The sequence below is a fragment of the Mirounga angustirostris genome, unplaced genomic scaffold (genome assembly GCF_029215605.1).
Source record: "Mirounga angustirostris isolate CCGP_5_RB_7025 unplaced genomic scaffold, mMirAng1.0.hap1 SCAF_2, whole genome shotgun sequence".
In the NCBI taxonomy this organism is placed as follows: domain Eukaryota; kingdom Metazoa; phylum Chordata; class Mammalia; order Carnivora; family Phocidae; genus Mirounga; species Mirounga angustirostris.
The window spans coordinates 80,833,606-80,850,704 of NW_026991710.1; the positions used below are offsets into that span (position 1 = coordinate 80,833,606).

At 38.4% G+C, this 17,099-nt stretch overlaps 2 protein-coding genes across 2 annotated transcripts in view; both read left to right on the top strand.

The window, feature by feature from the left end:
* LOC135363611 (mitotic spindle assembly checkpoint protein MAD2A-like) overlaps positions 1-1,390 on the top strand; it is a 41,915-nt gene extending 40,525 nt beyond the window's left edge. The window contains exon 9 of the transcript XR_010409468.1: positions 1,219-1,390. The gene's annotated coding sequence lies outside the window, so the exon portion shown is untranslated. The remainder of the gene's footprint in view (positions 1-1,218) is intronic.
* Positions 155-17,099, top strand: part of LOC135363533 (uncharacterized) — a 217,677-nt gene continuing 200,732 nt past the window's right edge. The window contains exons 1-6 of the mRNA XM_064584015.1: positions 155-198; positions 1,219-1,386; positions 7,833-7,982; positions 10,449-10,490; positions 11,128-11,212; positions 15,329-15,406. Coding sequence (XP_064440085.1) covers positions 155-198; positions 1,219-1,386; positions 7,833-7,982; positions 10,449-10,490; positions 11,128-11,212; positions 15,329-15,406 — 567 coding nt within the window. The remainder of the gene's footprint in view (positions 199-1,218; positions 1,387-7,832; positions 7,983-10,448; positions 10,491-11,127; positions 11,213-15,328; positions 15,407-17,099) is intronic.

The window sequence follows — 17,099 nt, forward strand, 5'->3', positions numbered from 1 at the left end:
CACATCATTCAGAAAGTATGCAGAACTTATAGGTGGTCATTCAAGGCTTCACTGCAGAAGGTAGTCTTTTGATATACTATTTTTGAGCCTCAAAACAGACTGACAATAACAGGAAGTGTTGTTCTCTTTTGTTTCTTCTAATACGTATAAACTAATGAGTAACTTCAGCACCAGCTTCGTGAAAGGCTACTCAGGTTCGTAAGATTCAGTGCTGCTGAGCTGAAGAGAGCAGGGTTTACATTCTCGGAGGAGACACTTTCTTGGCTCCACGAGAGAGAATTTTCCCAGGTCTATGAAAATATCTGTCCTATTTATGAAAGAACTTTTGCATTCTGTTCAATTTAGCTGTTTTACCTATGATGACCAGAAAGTCCTATCAGAGCTCAGTCAGAGCTCAGCCAAGTAATAGCTAAACTCTTGTGTTTAGAAACTTTTTGACGTTTCCAGTATTTTTGCCGATCTTTGAGAATTTTTCCCCCAAGTTTGAATATTGATTTAGATAAGATTTAGATAGATTTAGATAAGTAAATTTCCAGAATCTTCAGTTGTCTTCATTTTTATCTTAAGATGAAAGCAAATTGTAATTAATTCTTCACACACACACCATATCATTTTGTTTTATATTAGGCCGCCAATTGTCCTGTTTGTTGTTGTTGTTTGTTTGCCTTCTTGTAATACACTCTACCTCTTGATCCTCCCCTTCCTAAAAGCTCATGATTAGCTTTGCTGCTTTCTCCACCCCACGTCTAAGTGTTGGCATGCCCAAGGGCTTTGTCCTTGAAACTGTTCTCCATCTGCATCAATTCACCAAGTGACCTCATCTCTCTCTCCTTTTTTAAAATATTTTGTTCATTTATTTGAGAAAGAGAGCATGTGAGAGAGAGAGAGAGAGAGCTCAAACAGGGTGGAGGGGTAGAGGCAGAGGGAGAAGCAGGCTCCCCGCTGAGCAGGGAGCCCGACGTGGGACTCGATCCCAGGACCCTGGGATCATGACCTGAGCTGAAGGCAGACGCTTAACCGACTGAGCCACCCAGACGTCCGACCTCATCTCTTTCAATAGCTTTCTATAACTCAGCGATCCCTGAATGTGAGCTCTGGAGCTCTGCTTTCGGGGTTGAGACTAAATTTTAGTGTTGTGCGAACCTTGACATTTAGCATAAAACTCTATTGTATATTTGACTAGTAACTAGCTGCTCCGTGGTGTTTGGTGGGTTGCAGGAAGAGCTCTTCTGTTGAGGTGGATGCCTGCAGCAAAAGCACTACATCATCTGAGGGTGCCGCCCATACCCTGCTTATCCACGGCCCCGTCGAGCTCAAGAGCGGCTGGAGGAGGCAGAAGCGGCACCTCTTCTTATTCAGCGATTTCTTGCTGGTGTCCAATACCAAGTATGTATACTAAGCAACGTGCCCTTGTGATGATCACGAGGTTACATTTCCATTAACCCTTACCATAAGAAGACATGACATTTTTTTTCTTTTGTTTTTGCCCATGTTTGGATCCTTCATTCATTCAACAAGTACTTATGGAGGTCTTGTTTTGTGCCATACCCCCCTCCCCCCCCCCCGCCTGCAGAGAATACAGTAGAGAATGTGACAAGCAGTGTGTCTCTTGCCTGGAACTTACAAATGACAAAAATAAGAGGGGTAATTATAGATTGTGATTAGTGCTTCTGATAGAAAGTAGACAGGGGGCCGTGTGGAGATGATGGGAACGTATGCGAGAGGGGTAGTCCAGGAGGGCCTCTCCTAGGTGGCAGCACTGAAACTCGATCTATGGGATGAGAAGCAGCCACAGTCCTAGACAAGGTGCCTGAACCTTCTAGGCTGAGGGATCGGCAGGCTCCGTGGGTGCAACCTGACCCCTGGGGGGAGGGGCTCAGGAAGGCTGATTTGATGGGAGCCGAAAGCATGGGGCATGCGATCAGATGTGAAACTGCGCTCAGGGTCCAGGCACACACGGTCTTCACAGGCCATGGTGAAAAGTGGAACTATTTTGCCAAAGCCTTCTTAACTAGGACTGACCGACTCTGATTTATAGCTCTCGCAAATTTTTCTGACTGTTGGCAGGTAATGGGTGGATGGTTAAGCGAGAGTGGGGGCAGGGAGACTGGTTAGGGGAGGCAGTAGTCCTGATGGCTGCTCCCAAGGGCTCCAGGATAGGAGTGCAGTGAAAAGGAAGGAGGCAGCAGACAGCCTGGGAATGTATGCTGGAGACAGAACTAACTGCGTGCACTTTCCTCTCAACCCTGAACACAAAGGTAACTGATAGCCAGCCTGGAACCTGATGATTGCTCAATAACTGTCCAAAAGCAGGTGGATGGGAGGTCAGCTGTTTACTTGCTCTGTCTCTGTTTTCATTATTCACAAAACATCATGAAAGACAGACTATTCCAACAAACCAAAGATCAAGAAGCTTTTAATCACCAGAAAAAGAACTACGCCCCCTTTATTTTGCTGCCCTCACCAGCTCCCAGTTATGCCATGCCATTAGTAAGACATGCAAGTACTAACTTGGCAAAATGCTGTACTCAATCTGAGTGACATTAATGATAATTTATCAGGGGCTTACTACATGACAGATGTTATGCTAAGAACTTCATGTATGTAATCTTCTCCAACCTCACAACTACCCTGTGAGATGGGATTATTTTCATTTTAGAGAAGACCTCTGAAAATCAGAGGTCTGAAGGTTTTGCCCAGGTCACCATATTAGTGATGAGTAGAGTCTACGTTTGAAATTAGGTCCGTTTCTTTCAAAGTACAGGCTTTTATTCTACGTGTGGTGCTGCTGTTTCTATTATTTCTATTTTTCTGAATTTCATGCAACATTCCATGAACACCTAGATTCTCTCTCATTATTGAAATCAACCTTTCCTTTATGTTGAGTAAACAACTCCAATCTGCTTGGTATCTGGTAAGAAATAGGTCAGAATGCTTAGTGAACTGAGAAATGAAGGTAGTGTAGCTGTCCAAAAAAAAAAAAAAAAAAAAAAATCAGAGGCAAAGACAGAAATAGTAAAATATATTTGAGATGAGTGATATTGCCTACAGATGTAGCCTTGGAGGTGGTGATGTCATGAGGAGGACAGAGAGAAAAAGACTGTCCAGGTCCTGGCATGAGGTCCATATGACGCACTCTGCTCCTCCTGATAGAGGGCCACATCATTATTTTTTAAAAAGCAGACTAGTTACCATTCTCTTTATTTAACCAAGGTGAGTACAGGAGACTAAAATGTGTGGGATGCATGCTGGGGACCACACAAGGAGCATTACAGATTCCTCCTGTAATTTCCCCACAGCCCTCCAAGGCCAGTATTGTTACCATCCACCGACTGCAGAAATGAAAGTGGGGATGGAGGAAGTCTCAGGAATGGACCTGTCATCCACAGGGAAATGATGGGAGAGACTCCAAGCCAGGCCTGCCTTCATCCCAAGGCCACACTCTTCCTGCCACACCATGCCACACCTACTCTTGCATGCTCAGCCCGAGACACGCTAACAAACAGCAAACTCCTTTCCTGCTCCTTGGGACCTTGCAGAGCACTCACATTCGATTTATAAGGGGAACAGGTTGTCCTTCACTTTGTTTTCATCTTTGTAATTATTATAGCACTTAGGGAGAGGAGAAGACCTTTCTTTTCTTACTAGAGCCATTTATTGTCCTGGATACTGCTTACCTCTCAGCGGGTTTTACGGAACCTACGGTGTTCTGCTGAAAAGATTTTATATAAAGGCAGTGTTCTTTCCCCATGAGAGAACTGCATCCTTTTAAGAGCTGAATTTTTTATTTTGATTGGTTCACTATTACAAAAGAAGTGCAACATTTTTCCTCTTCACATATTGCTTTTGAGATAGGTCTTTGTGTCTACGCAAGGGTTTTTATGATGTGAGAAAATCTACATCAACGTATTTAATAATGTTCTCTTTAAGAGACTCAGCTCCGGAAAGATTATCTTATATACTTTTTACATCCATTTGGAATATTAGAAAATGTAAGTGATCTCAGGTACTTGAATTTGGTTTCTAAAACCAAGGCCCTTGACAGAGAGAGAACACAGATTTTTGGAAGTCCAAGTTCGGGACACCATCAGGGTCAGGTTCCCGCGAGAGCTGTCTTTCCCGCGAGAGCTGTCTTTCTGCTTGCAGATGGCTGCCCTCTCGCCTATGCCCTGTGGGGTTTCCTCAGCGCCTGCACGCACACACACACACACACACAGAGCTCTCTCTCCCTCTTCTTACAAGGGCACCAATCCTACTGGATTAAGCCCTTACCCTGATGGCCCCATTTACACTTAGTTACCGCTTAAAAGCTCTCTCTTCAAACATGGTCATATTGGCAGAGAGGGCTTCACGGTAAGACTGTGGGGAGCAGTGGGGGAGGGGACACAATTCTGTCCCTAGCAGTCACGAGCAGCACTTCATGCTGTGGCCGCGTACAAGTTTTTGCCACAGTTTTTAGAAAACGACCATGAGGACATTCCCATAGTAAATATTTGGGTATATTTATGATCACTGTTAATATTGGAAAAGTTTACATTTTTTTCTCTAGAAGGAAACAACTAAAAAGAAATATCTCCTGCATTAACAACCTTGTTTCATCCCTGTCATCCTTGTTCTTGGAGGATTGTGTTATGCCCTGAATCAATCTGTTCAAATTAATAATCTGAATTTAGGGCCTTCGTTTTCCAATTAGCCATAAGAAGGGGTTGGGGTGACCCAGGTTCCATTTTACCTCAGCTCACCTGCAGGCTTCAGCTGGAAACTCTCATCTTTAGGTTGACGCTATAGAAATTAACACAAATTGGGTAAGTAGTTGACTAATTGCTACCTATTTATTCTGTCAAAATTAGTGAATTTTAGTTTGTGTTTAATAATAAAAGGAATTTAAATGTTTGTTTCTTCACAAAGAACTTATATTTCTCTAGTCGTACAAGATGTTAATAATAGTGAAAATTGTTTGGGGATTCTTTTCATACACCTTCAGAAATTTCTCAAGAATTAAGGTCAGATGGAACCTTCCTTATTACTTTTGATATTCATTAGAATACTAAATAAGTTATTTTTCAAAGAAAATTATTACTTTATTTTTAAGAACAGTATCTGCTTGATAAATATTAAGATATTAATACTAGTAGAGGCCCATGAAGAATTTACAAAAAGGAAGGGACTGAACTTAGTTCTTTAGACATCACATTCCTCATATGTAGTTATTAAAGAATATAAAATGAAACAAAAAATGAATTTAAATTAGGTCAAAAGATGAAGATGACTATTAACTCATTATCCGTGAAATTACAAAGAATTACTTACAGAATATAACAGGACCCCCACTCCCAACATCTGTAAAAGGATACCCCTATCTTAGAACAGGGGAAATCCCCCTAGAATCCTGTAAATTTCCACAGTGCACTGGGGCTTCCCTTCTGGTATAAAGGTTGAGGTAGCAGAAAGCAAGAGTGATATCCATCATGTTAATACAAATATAATAAAGGACTATTTTTAGAAATAAAAACCACAGTTCTTTCTCCTCCTCTTTCTTCTCCTCAAGTCAGTTTACATCAGATTAATACTTTCTAATTTCTACTGAGATAATCCAGTTGGGTCAGTGATTGAGAGTGAAGAAATGCAGTAAGACCCTAGAAGAATCCACTGAAGTATGAAGCTTTGTTGTAATAAACTTTAAATATTTCCAAGCTAGTAACCAGCTTTGTTAATATAATGTCTTGAGATTTATCCTCTCACTCCCCAGATAATCCAATGAGAAAGCCTGATGGCTCTGGGGACCGAAGTGAGGCTGAGTGAGGGTAGGAAACATGAGAAGGGTAGTTCATGGAACGATAGGTCAGCACCCACAGAGGCCAAGTGGTTACAAACATGGGCTCAAGAGTTAGGCTGTCTGGGTTCAAACTCTCTTGCCTTTGGCAATTTAGTTGACCTTTCTGTGAGTTTCCTTATTTGTAAAATGGAGCTAATAAAGACCACCTAGTGTAGTTGTTTGAGGATTACATTTTTTATATTTGTATTTATAAAATGTTTAGAACAGTGCTTGGCATATGATAAGTGCTCCAAATGTGATAGGACAGTCGAAACCATGCTCTGGGCTTTGGGATAACTCCTTGGTTTGGCGTAGATAATCTTGGTGCTTTCTTGAACTAAGGAGAGAATTACTGAAATGCCTTTTTCCAGGTCAATGTATTTGGAAGTTCCCACACAGTACCTTGCGTGTCTGTATACACACAGATACCTACATTAGAAAAAAAAAAAAAAAAATCTTAAAAACCAACAGATATATGTCTATCTTTCCCATTAGCCATATGTTTTTACCTTGACAATGCCTTTGGAGTTACTATCTAGAAAAATGATTTTATCTGATATCTGATAATGATTTTATCCGATGACTTTATTCATTGTGTCATAAACTTTGAATCTAGATTATCCTTCAAGTGTGCTTCCAGCAAAATTATTTTTATTTCATAAAACCCATTGGAGAGTCTTAGCTTTAATTGTTCCATGAATCACTGGAGTCATAGGGATTTTTGCACATGAGGTGTCTTTGATCTCATTTTAGTTTAGTGTTTCCACATGTGTTTCTGAATAGTAAGGAGTTCCAGAGTGGTGTGTCCAAGTTCCCTAAGCATCCCTCAGAGGGCTTATAACTATTTAAATCCCAAGCCCACCTGAGAGTTAAAGTTGTGAATTAACCAAATTAATCAATATGGTGGTTTTCATGTTAGAGATCAAAGAAGATTAGGCAGAAATTGTCAAAAAGCAATTTCACCACTGACAAAGTTGATCACCTTCTGACTCCTCAGAGAAATGGGAAGTATCCATCACTCACATATAAGACCTCCTGACCACTGATCTGGGATTGATTGATGGATGGATTGATGATTTTTAAATTGGGCTCAATCTGTAGGCTAACAGTTTTTCAGTTTTAGCCAGAATCTAAGGGAAAATGATATGGATAAAATTTTAAGAAGGGAAATTGAAAATAACCTATGCTTTAAAGGCTAGAAAGTATTTTTTTAAAATTAAGGTTGAAAATAACTTTTAAATCTTTCTGATCCCCAAAAAAAAAAAAAAAAAAAATCTTTCTGATCCAAGTTTATTTTTTGTTCTTGGTTTGTCTCTCTCTCTCTCTCTCTCTCTTTTTTGAAGATTTATTTATGTATTTATTTATTTTAGAGAGAATGAGCGTGAGCGGGGGGAGGGGCAAAGGGAGAGGGGAAGCAGACTCCCCACTGAGAGGGGAGCCTTACATGGGGACTCGATCTCAAGACCCTGAGATCACCACCTGAGCCGAAACCAAGAGTTGGATGCTTAACCGACTGAGCCACTCAGGCGCGCCCCCTGGTTTGTGTCTCTTAAGCAAAAAATTGTATGACTATTTTTATAAATCGTGTATCAGGTAGCTTTGTTCAGCCCCTCAAATACTTTTTGAAGTAAGCAAGTCATAAATGAATAATTAACTATAATAATAACCATAAAACTATATATAATAAGAAACAAATTCTAACAATAATAAATGAATTAATGGTTTTCTTAAAAAGCTCTGGAATATATAGTCTTTACTCAACACTCAACATTCAGAAAAATGGCCACTTGCTGCCATTTGAGGAAGTGTTTTCAGGGCCTTCCTAGGGCCAGACTTCGCTCAACACACACTTTGTAAAGGTCATGTCACCATTTGCTGTGCTGGGCACAGAGGGTAATAGAGACAAGGGAGGCATGCTGTGCCCTGGAGCAGTGAGAACTGGTCTCTGATGAGCACAGCTGTTCCCATAACATTTATGAAACAAACTAACAGAGGTCTTGTTTGGGTATCTTTCTAGGTATAAGAAAAAACTTAAGATAAAAAAGAAAATACCACTGAACACCATATGGACTGCCAACTGTATGGACAGAGTGGAGGATGCCAACATCTGTGCTGGGAGGTCCTTTATCCTGGGCTGGCCCACGGTGACCTTTGTGGCCACCTTCGGGTAAGACCGACCGTTTGGTCTTGTATTTACATGGGTTAAAAAGGAAAACATTTTAATCTGATTATATGTCAAGCCAGTGACTCCCTTTTTGACTTCCCATAATGACACTCATTTGCCTTGTACTTTCCCCCAAAAGGTATGTACACATGGGAGCAAGTAGATAACATAGAGTGGGAACTATTGGAGTAATTTCTTTTGGTTTTGATCAGTGGTTTTTCCCATGGGCTCTAGGAGCCACTTGAGGAATTGGGTGTTTTAGGCATATGGAAGGAGAATCAAGAGAGTGAGGTTCTAGAACCCCTCTCCAATATCCTGCCCCCTAATTCCCAGGGGGTATGTGTGTTTCTAAATCACTGGCATATTTTTCTTGAGCAAGTACTATTAAAGAGTCCAATTAAATTTGAAAAATTGCTCTTATACTCCCAAGGTCATTCCTTTAAAAATAGTATGGAATTATACAAATAAATTAATCATGTCATTGAATATGAGGTTGCCTGAATTGCTGTGTACTGATTATCTTAGTTGGTGTCTCTAGAGAGGTGACCATCTAAAACAAAAGTATGATTGCATTGAGTAGAGGTTAGTTGTGCAAGACACATTCTTAGGCTGACACGAGGATGGGGAATGTGACTCTCTACCCCGGACATCCTGAGCAGACACTCCTGAGTTTACAGGGGTGGTGCAACACTTACATCTGCTGTTTGAAACAACCACACCCCAAGTCTCATTCTTGTTTTGCACAATGAGTGTTCATCACATGCACTTAACACCCTTCTTTCTTCTCCTCACCCCACTCCACCAAAATGTCCCACGTCATCACAAAGGGAAGACAACGAAAATGTTTACAAGTTGTTAATTTATGAAGCCCTATAATGCAGCGTTGACTTAAGGAGAAATTTTCAAAGCTTATTGGGAAGAAATATGTATTTATATGCTCTCCGCATGTCTTCTTTTCCACGACGTATTTCTGTAATTCTCAGTTCCTCTTGCTTCCTGTCTTCTCCATGTTGCAAATGGAAGGAAACAGTTTCAATTGGGAATGTATAAAGTCTTTGACAGGGGAGTTTCCAAGAGACTTTTTTTCCCTAACAAGGAGGAAAATGGGGAAGCCAGGCTTATACATGCTATATTAGTTAAAAAGCTGTGTAAACATATAGAAGGCATTTATAACAATTCCTGGCACCTAGTGCTTTTGCTATTTGTGATTATTACTGTTCTGCAGATCAGCATGGCTAACTAGAAGCTGTGTCCATGCGCATAGGCAGGCTGGGACGCTAAGTGGGCGTTCCATTTTCCAGATGGGACAAATCCTGAAACAGCGATGGAGGGGTTGGGGAGCAGTGTTGCTGGGAGGAGTATAAAATGTGGCAGCCGCTGTGGACAGTTTGATGGTTCCTCAGTAAGTCAAACAGAATTACTATACGACCCAGCAATGCCACCCCCAGATAGATACCCAAGAGAAACATAGGTCCACACAAAAATTGACACACAAACATTCATAGCAGCATTGTCGACAATAGCCAACAAACAAACAAACAAACAAAAGTAGAAACAACCCAAGTGTTTATCAACAAATACACAAAATATGGTACAGGAGCTAGAAACAGGAAGGAAGGAAGAGTGACTGCTTCGTGGACACAGGTTTGCTTTTGGGTGAAAAAATGTTCCAGAACTAAACAGTCACGGTAGTTGCACAAAACTGTGAATGTACTAAAGGTCACTAATGGTCAATTTTATTTTGTGTAGTTTACCACAGTAAAAAAACGCTAGTAAGTGGTAAGGCCATGTATGCATGAGGCTTAAAACATTCGCAACTTTGGGTATTAAATGCTGTGAAAACTTTAGTTGAGAAAAGACTAACCTTTAGTAGTTTAGCACTAGCTGGATTGATCTTGCTCAGAGGATCACAGTAACGAAGAATGTTTTCTAGAAACTAATTTAACACATTCCAATCTGATATGTGTATAAAGAAATAAAAATATTACAGGTGTTTTTTCCTAAAAAGCTATTCTTGTTTCTGGGCCAAGATAGTTCCATCCAAATGCCAAATTCCTTAAGTATGATTTAATTTGAATAATAATGTTCTTTATATCTGAATAGCACTTGCAGCTGCAGGAACACTCGGGGTATAATTAACCCTTTTCCAGTTCTGGAAACTGAAGATCAGCGCAGTTAAGCAAAGTGCCCATGATCACATAGCTTGCATCACATAGTTACAATTAAGTGTTCAGATTCAAAACCAACTTTTCTCCCACTTTAGGGTCTACTTCCCATTGCTTTAATACGCTCATAAAAGAGTGGGGTCCCTCCAAAGCGCAACAATGAGGACAGTATGATATTAATACATGCATCCACATCCTTAACAACTGGCTGCTGATATTTTTTTTCTGGAATGGTGATCTTATTTTGCTAGTATAAATATTGTATGTATCTTAATTTTTTCTTCCCATTTTTTTTAAATCGCAGTTCTTCGGAACAAAAGGAAAAATGGCATTCTTTCCTTCAAAGGTATCTTGTCACTATACATATTATACATCTTTAACCCATGAGAAAAGAATAAATCTCTTCAAAGCAGTGCCCCCACACACTATGCTTCCCCTACTTAGTAGAAATTGTTAGACTATCCTCAAATAATTTCTTATTTAGATGTACCCTGGCTGCTATTGCAAATAATCTGCTCTTATTTACATGCACATATTGCTTATTTTTGATGAAATTCTGGTTATCACTCTCATCTTCCCCTTCTCTCAGACCTAATGATTGGAGCTAACATTATTCTCAAAAGATACATATTAAATTTTCTTAAGTGCAATTTACTCTCCTGAGTGATGCTCAAAGCACCTTCTCATTCCTACCCTTGAAGGTGCTGGGCCCTCCAGTCTAGGCAGGAAAGCTTTGATGACTGGATCTGCTACTCACATCTTACATGACAAGAGCAACCTGTTGTTTTCTGAGTCATGTCTTATTTTCCTGAAATAGTTTTGCATGTTTTCTTCCAACCCATAATTTGATGTTGCTGAGTTTATTTACATGCATTTAAAAATAACAGAGTATGTTGAAAATTTTAGCCACATAGATCAATTTGAAAGTAAGCTAATAGCTAATTCATCCTACTCTATTTGGGGTTCTTATTGAATTTGATTAGGTATATCAGTCTGGCCAAAGAGAAGGACCAGCCCAAAAGCATTCCTCTCAGAATCTTCACTGAGGACATCAAGAACTGTGCCTGTGTAAGTGTTTTTAAGACCAAAAATTAAATTCCATGTTCCTGATTCAGATAGAATGAAAGAGATGGAGATGGAGATGGAGATAGAGAGAGGGAGGGAGGGAGGGAGGGAGAGATGGAGAGGTAGGAAGGAGAGAGCAAAAGATAAGAAGAGAGAGAGTATTTAGAAAAGTACCATGTGGGAAAATGTATTTTCCTGTCTACACGTGTCTTTGTATACATAAAGAGTGAATCCTAGGTAATATGAAGCGAGAGGAATCCATGCCACGGTACTTAAGCATGGAAAGAATATTGCATGTTAAATATCCATAATATTTCCCTGGCTCTTTCTAATAGCAACAACACTGGCTTCTAATAAGGTGATTTTCACATGCAGGTATTTCCTACTAGAATTAAACATTTTTCCCAATGGTTACTACTTATGTACAGAATGGTTTGGATTGTTTCCACAGTTCTCCACCCTCCCCCCATTGACGCTTTATTTGGTATAACTGTAAACTCACAGAAAAGTTGTAGGTATAAAAATAAAACAAAAAACACCCCATGCACCCTTTACCTAGATTCAGCTATTAGTAACATTTTACTCCACTTGCTTTATCATTTATTTTCTTTCTCTGTCCCTATTATGTGTATGTTATACTTATTTTTGAGGGTCATACAAATGCCATGGCCCTTTATCCTTAAACCTAGGTATTTCCCAAGAATAAAGATATCCTCTTATATCACCATCACACAGTTATCACCTTTAGTAAATTTAACATCGGTGTAATACTTTACTCTGCCTTCCATGTTCCCATTTTGTCAGTTGACCTCAATAATGTCTCCTTTCCAGTACAGGATCTCCTCAAGGGTCAGGTATTTCACTTAGTAGTTATATCAACTGCAGAGGGGTTTTGAAAGGTCTTTTGATCCAAGGAATATCAGGGTTGAATTGAGCTCAGAGGGATGACACTTTTAAGGGATCAGCATATTTCTATCTCATTTTCTTTTGGCTGTTGGGGGAAAAAAATCAAAACAGTTGCCCATTCTTGATATAAAATTTGATTTCTGAAATTGTAGTGCAGTAGCCAAGACATTTGCAATGATGAACAAGATACTTTGGGTATCTTTAAGTGACATTTTTTTTTTTCCTGTTATACTTTACAGTAGCTCTAGGTCACACAAAATAGTATTTGAAGGTGGAAAAAGTGGTAGTTATTCCTGGCCAAAGCAAAAGCCATGCAAATATTTTGATTGGTTTCTAAGCACCAGGTAGATGCATTGCATGAAGGAGATAAGGCCAGAGGGTTCTCTAGCAGCAGAGCACACTCTTGTCTCTGCCTGCTTTGATTTCAGCTGTGGCAGTGGGTTACACTCAGAATTTTCCATGGAAAATTACCTTGAAATCTTTAAAAATCAACTTTATTTATGTATAATTTACACAAAATAAGCATTTCTAATGTTCTTCACTTGTTCCTGAACATCCAAGTTTCCCTCTAACACTGTTTTCATTTCATCCTAGAGAGATGATCCTTAGCATTTCTTGTGCAGACCTGGTGCAAACAGATTTTCTTAATTTCTCTTATCTGAATATGGCTTTATTTCACACTCACTCTTGAAGGATATTTTGAGGGATGTAGAATTTTGTTCGCAAACCTTTTCCTTTCAGCTCTTTAAAGATGTTCCACTGTCTTTTTGTCTTTGTGCTTTCTGATGAGTAGTCTGTGATCAATCAAACATTAATCCCCTGTAGGTGATTTGTCATTTTTCTCTAGCTGCTTTCAAGAGTTTCTCTTTATTTTTGGTTTTTAGCAGTGTGGCTATGAAGTATCAAAGCATGGTTTTCTTTGAATCTGTCCTCTTTGGCATATTCTGAACTTCTTGAATTTATAAATTTAATTTCACCAAATTTGGGAAATTTTAATCATGATTACCTCAAATATTTTCTTCCCCATTTTCTCTCTCCTCTCCTCCTGAGAGTCCAGTTATATGTATATTAGACCCTTTCATATTGTTCATAGATCCCTCAGACTCTTAATTTTTTCAATCTTTTTTTCCCCTTTTCTTCTTCAGACAGGATAATTTCTATTATCTATTTTCAAATCACTGACTTCTTTTTGTCATCTCCATTATGCAATGTAGCCTAGTCAGTAAATTTTTTCTTTAAGATATTTTTCAGATAAAAAATTTCTGTTTTTAAATATTTTTAGTTTCTATGCTAAGATGCCTCTTTCGTTTATTGTGAACATATTTTCATTTGTATCATTGAGCATTATTGTAATAGCTGTTTTTGGCTAACAGTCTGAACATCTAGATCATCTCAGGGTTGGCTTCAGCTCTTGAGAATTGATCACATATTCCTTGTTCTTCCTATATTAAGTAACACTTTGACTCATATAAAAAAAAGTAACATTTCTTTTTCTTTTAAATTATTTCAAAAAGCAGCTTATTTTTCTGAAGTCATTTGTTTACAGAGAGCTCTATCTACTGGAATTTATCTGTTTTGGAGAACCTACAACATGCAGGAAAATATACATACATCTCTGGAATTACTATTTTGAACATAGTATGTTCCTTATACCATGAAAACCATTATCTTGCAGACCAGATAAATTAAAAAGTGATTATTAGTATTTCAAAAGAGATTTTTTTTTCTTTAAAAAGATTTCATGGGAGGGATGCCTGGGTGGCTCAGTCAGTTATGCATCTGCCTTCGACTCAGGTTATGATCCCAGGGTCCTGGGATGGAGTCTTGCATCAGGCTCCCTGCTCAGAGGGGAGCCTGCTTCTCCCTCTGCCTTCTCTTCCTGTGGCTCCCCCTGCTTGTGCTCTCTCTCTGACAAATAAATAAACAAAAATCTTAAAAAAAAAAAAAAATTTTGTGGGAAAGATTTTAAGTTGTACTGAAAGGCTTTCAGACATCTTAAAAAAAATAGCAGAGCCATTACTTCTAACTAAATTTCAAGCTAAGACCCAGTCTTGAATCCTCTAGACAATTTAACATAGGAAGCCCCTCCTAGACAATTTAACATAGGATATCCTTGAGTTTGGGTGCTCTGAGTCCTACTGCTAGGTTCTGAACACTTTTTTTTATAATCCTTAAAGCTCAAGTAGTTTGAAATCAATGAACACTTTTGTTTATAAAAGTTCGATTATCAAACAACTTTTGGGCCATCTGTCATATCAAGCAATTGCATTTCAATTCATAAGAAGAAAAATACAATGAAAGAACAAGTTTCTTTTAACTTTGTTTTTAATATTTTTAAGGACTGTGAGTGTCCACTTCTGTTGCTTGTCTTCTTCATGCACTGTTTCTCAAAGAACACAGGCCTCATTGCCTAATAATGTTATAAAAAGTGTATGCGTGGTTGGTTACATATTGTCCTATTTTAAAATGTCTTTTGGAATTCGGGTAGTTTTATAGATATCATCTCAGATTCCTATCCATCCCTTTCAGATAATTTTCAATAACTGTTTTCCTTGTTGTATGGAGCAGTTTCTCAATATAAGGTGTGATAGAGAGATATTATAAGTAACTACTCACTGTCAGAGTTGCGAATGGAATATAAACTTCTAAAATTTTCAGTCTCATTTCCTAGACTCATTGGTTTTATTTGTCTCAACAGATTTCAACAATGGAAATCTTAGTAACCATGATGACACAAAGACAGTACTGACTAAATAGTAGTTTAAAAAAAAAAAAATGTCTGTCACAGACGGTTCTTATTCTGATTTTGCTGAAACTGAGTATGTAATTGCGAAGAGAGAAAAGTATCTAGCTCCTCCTTTTTAAACTATCTCCCCTCTCTATTTTGGGAATAGCCTTATGGAGCTGAGGGTCAGTTCATGTCCCCTCGTGGAATTCTGTTTTTCTCTTTCTTGCTTAAGCTGCTATATTTTGTAAGCCACAAATCCTTGAAGGGAAATATATGTTTCACTGAAATGTTTCCTACTAGCTTCATGTTATGTAAAGAAATGAAAATATAATCAAGGGTGTGTGCTCTACATATGCTTTACTTTGTCATTAACTGAAAACAAGCTTTGCCTTTAGAGTATGGATAATAATTTGACAATAATTATTTGGTCACCTGCTTTAAATTTTTAAAAATTTATAGCAATTTTTCTTATTTCTTTTTTACAGTCTGTAACTGTAACAGTAACAAATTCAGACACAGTGAATGACATTATCAACATGTCACTACCAATGCTAGGAATAACTGTAAGTTCCCTTGCAAACTATTTTTAATTTAAAAACCATCTTTGACTTTTGAGATTTGTGTGTGTGTGTGTGTGTTGTGTACCTCCCGTTATAAGACAGCTGATTATTATACATATCATAGTCATATTTTGTCCCCCAGATTTAGAAATTGAAGGCAGCAAAGCTATATTATTAGCCTATACATGGGTGCTCTTCTTGTCTTCCCATTTTAAATTTTCTGCGAATTCAAAATCATAGCATAAAATTGGGCTATAATTTTAGAGTGCTAATAACAACATGCAGTTTATTGTATATATTTTATACACAGACAATAAAATATTTCTAAGTTTCTAAATATTTCCTCCTCTATTGGACTCTTCTGTCTGTGTCTTCGTTCCTGATTCCTCCCCATCCCTGTTTACCCTGGTCATCACCCAAGGACTCAATCCCAGTTAGATGAATCCTAAATTATATGTTTTGTTGTACATTTTGACATAAAGACCACATGGCTAGAAGCTACCTCCTCTTGATGCAGTTCCTTGGGATGAGGCGGCTCACACCCCTTATGAACTGGTAAAGAGGACAAGTTCTGAATAAGACCATGATCTGGGGGCAGTTGCGTACATATCACTTTCATCTTGTTTTGGTTTTAACGGCCTGTTCCTTTATGTTTTGATGGTGCTGGTGTGAGTTGCTGGATTTTTTTTTTTTTTTTTTTTGATGAAAAACATGGACATATTTGAGGATGAGGTTTTCTAAGGGAAAAGAGCGGGAGAGTGATAGTCAGATGGACAGAACTGAAGGGAGCACTTGTAAAGCACAGCTTCTTATATAAAATCCTCTATAAATGCAAAAATGTCTTGCTATTATGACATGATATAATTACAAGATTCTTACTTAAATTCTGTCTGACCCAATGGTATAATAAAGCCCCTTAAAAATTCAGAGCAACTGGAATTTAGCATAAGAAATCAATGATTTCTGTACAAACAAAATTTAATAATATATCTGAAATAAAATTGAATTTATAGGTACTGAGTAAAGCACATATCTACATTGATTTCTAACCTGTATGATATATATACCCTAAATAGGAATTAAGTCTTAGAAAGAGAGTGAGTGGTTTTAGGGATGAAGTTGAGGAGATTGATTAATGATGAGGCTCATTTTATTTCATGTTTGTGATTTTCCTTTGCATAAAGTGATCAATCTCAGCACACAAAGAATTTCTGTTTTAATGAAGAATTGGGGTTATTTGGCTTTATGTATGCCTGATTTAAGGGATCCCAGCATAGCATTTCCAAACCCTACCCTACCTTACTGGCTCTCACGAGTTATTTGCAATACAATTTTGAGCAGATTTAGCTATGTGTGTGTGTCTGTGTGTCTGCGTGTGTCTGTGTGTGTGCTGTGTCCATACCTATGACCTTTCTTCATAAGGGCAAGACCATGATTTTGAATCAGGAGTCCAGGGCAAGCATAGTACCTATCACCAACAACTCCACGTCAAACATTTTTTGCTTTAGTCTCCTGGAAGACTCTCTAAAATAGTTCAGCGATCTTTATAATTTAGATGTGTTTGTTTCAAGTAGGACTTCCAGGTTTACTGGGCGGTAATTCTGCTGGGAGTAATTGTTTTCTGCATCTGATATGTTGTCTAGGTTAGAGTCCTTGTTCTTTCTCTCCCTGAAGTGGGGCTTGCCTGCACCAAAGC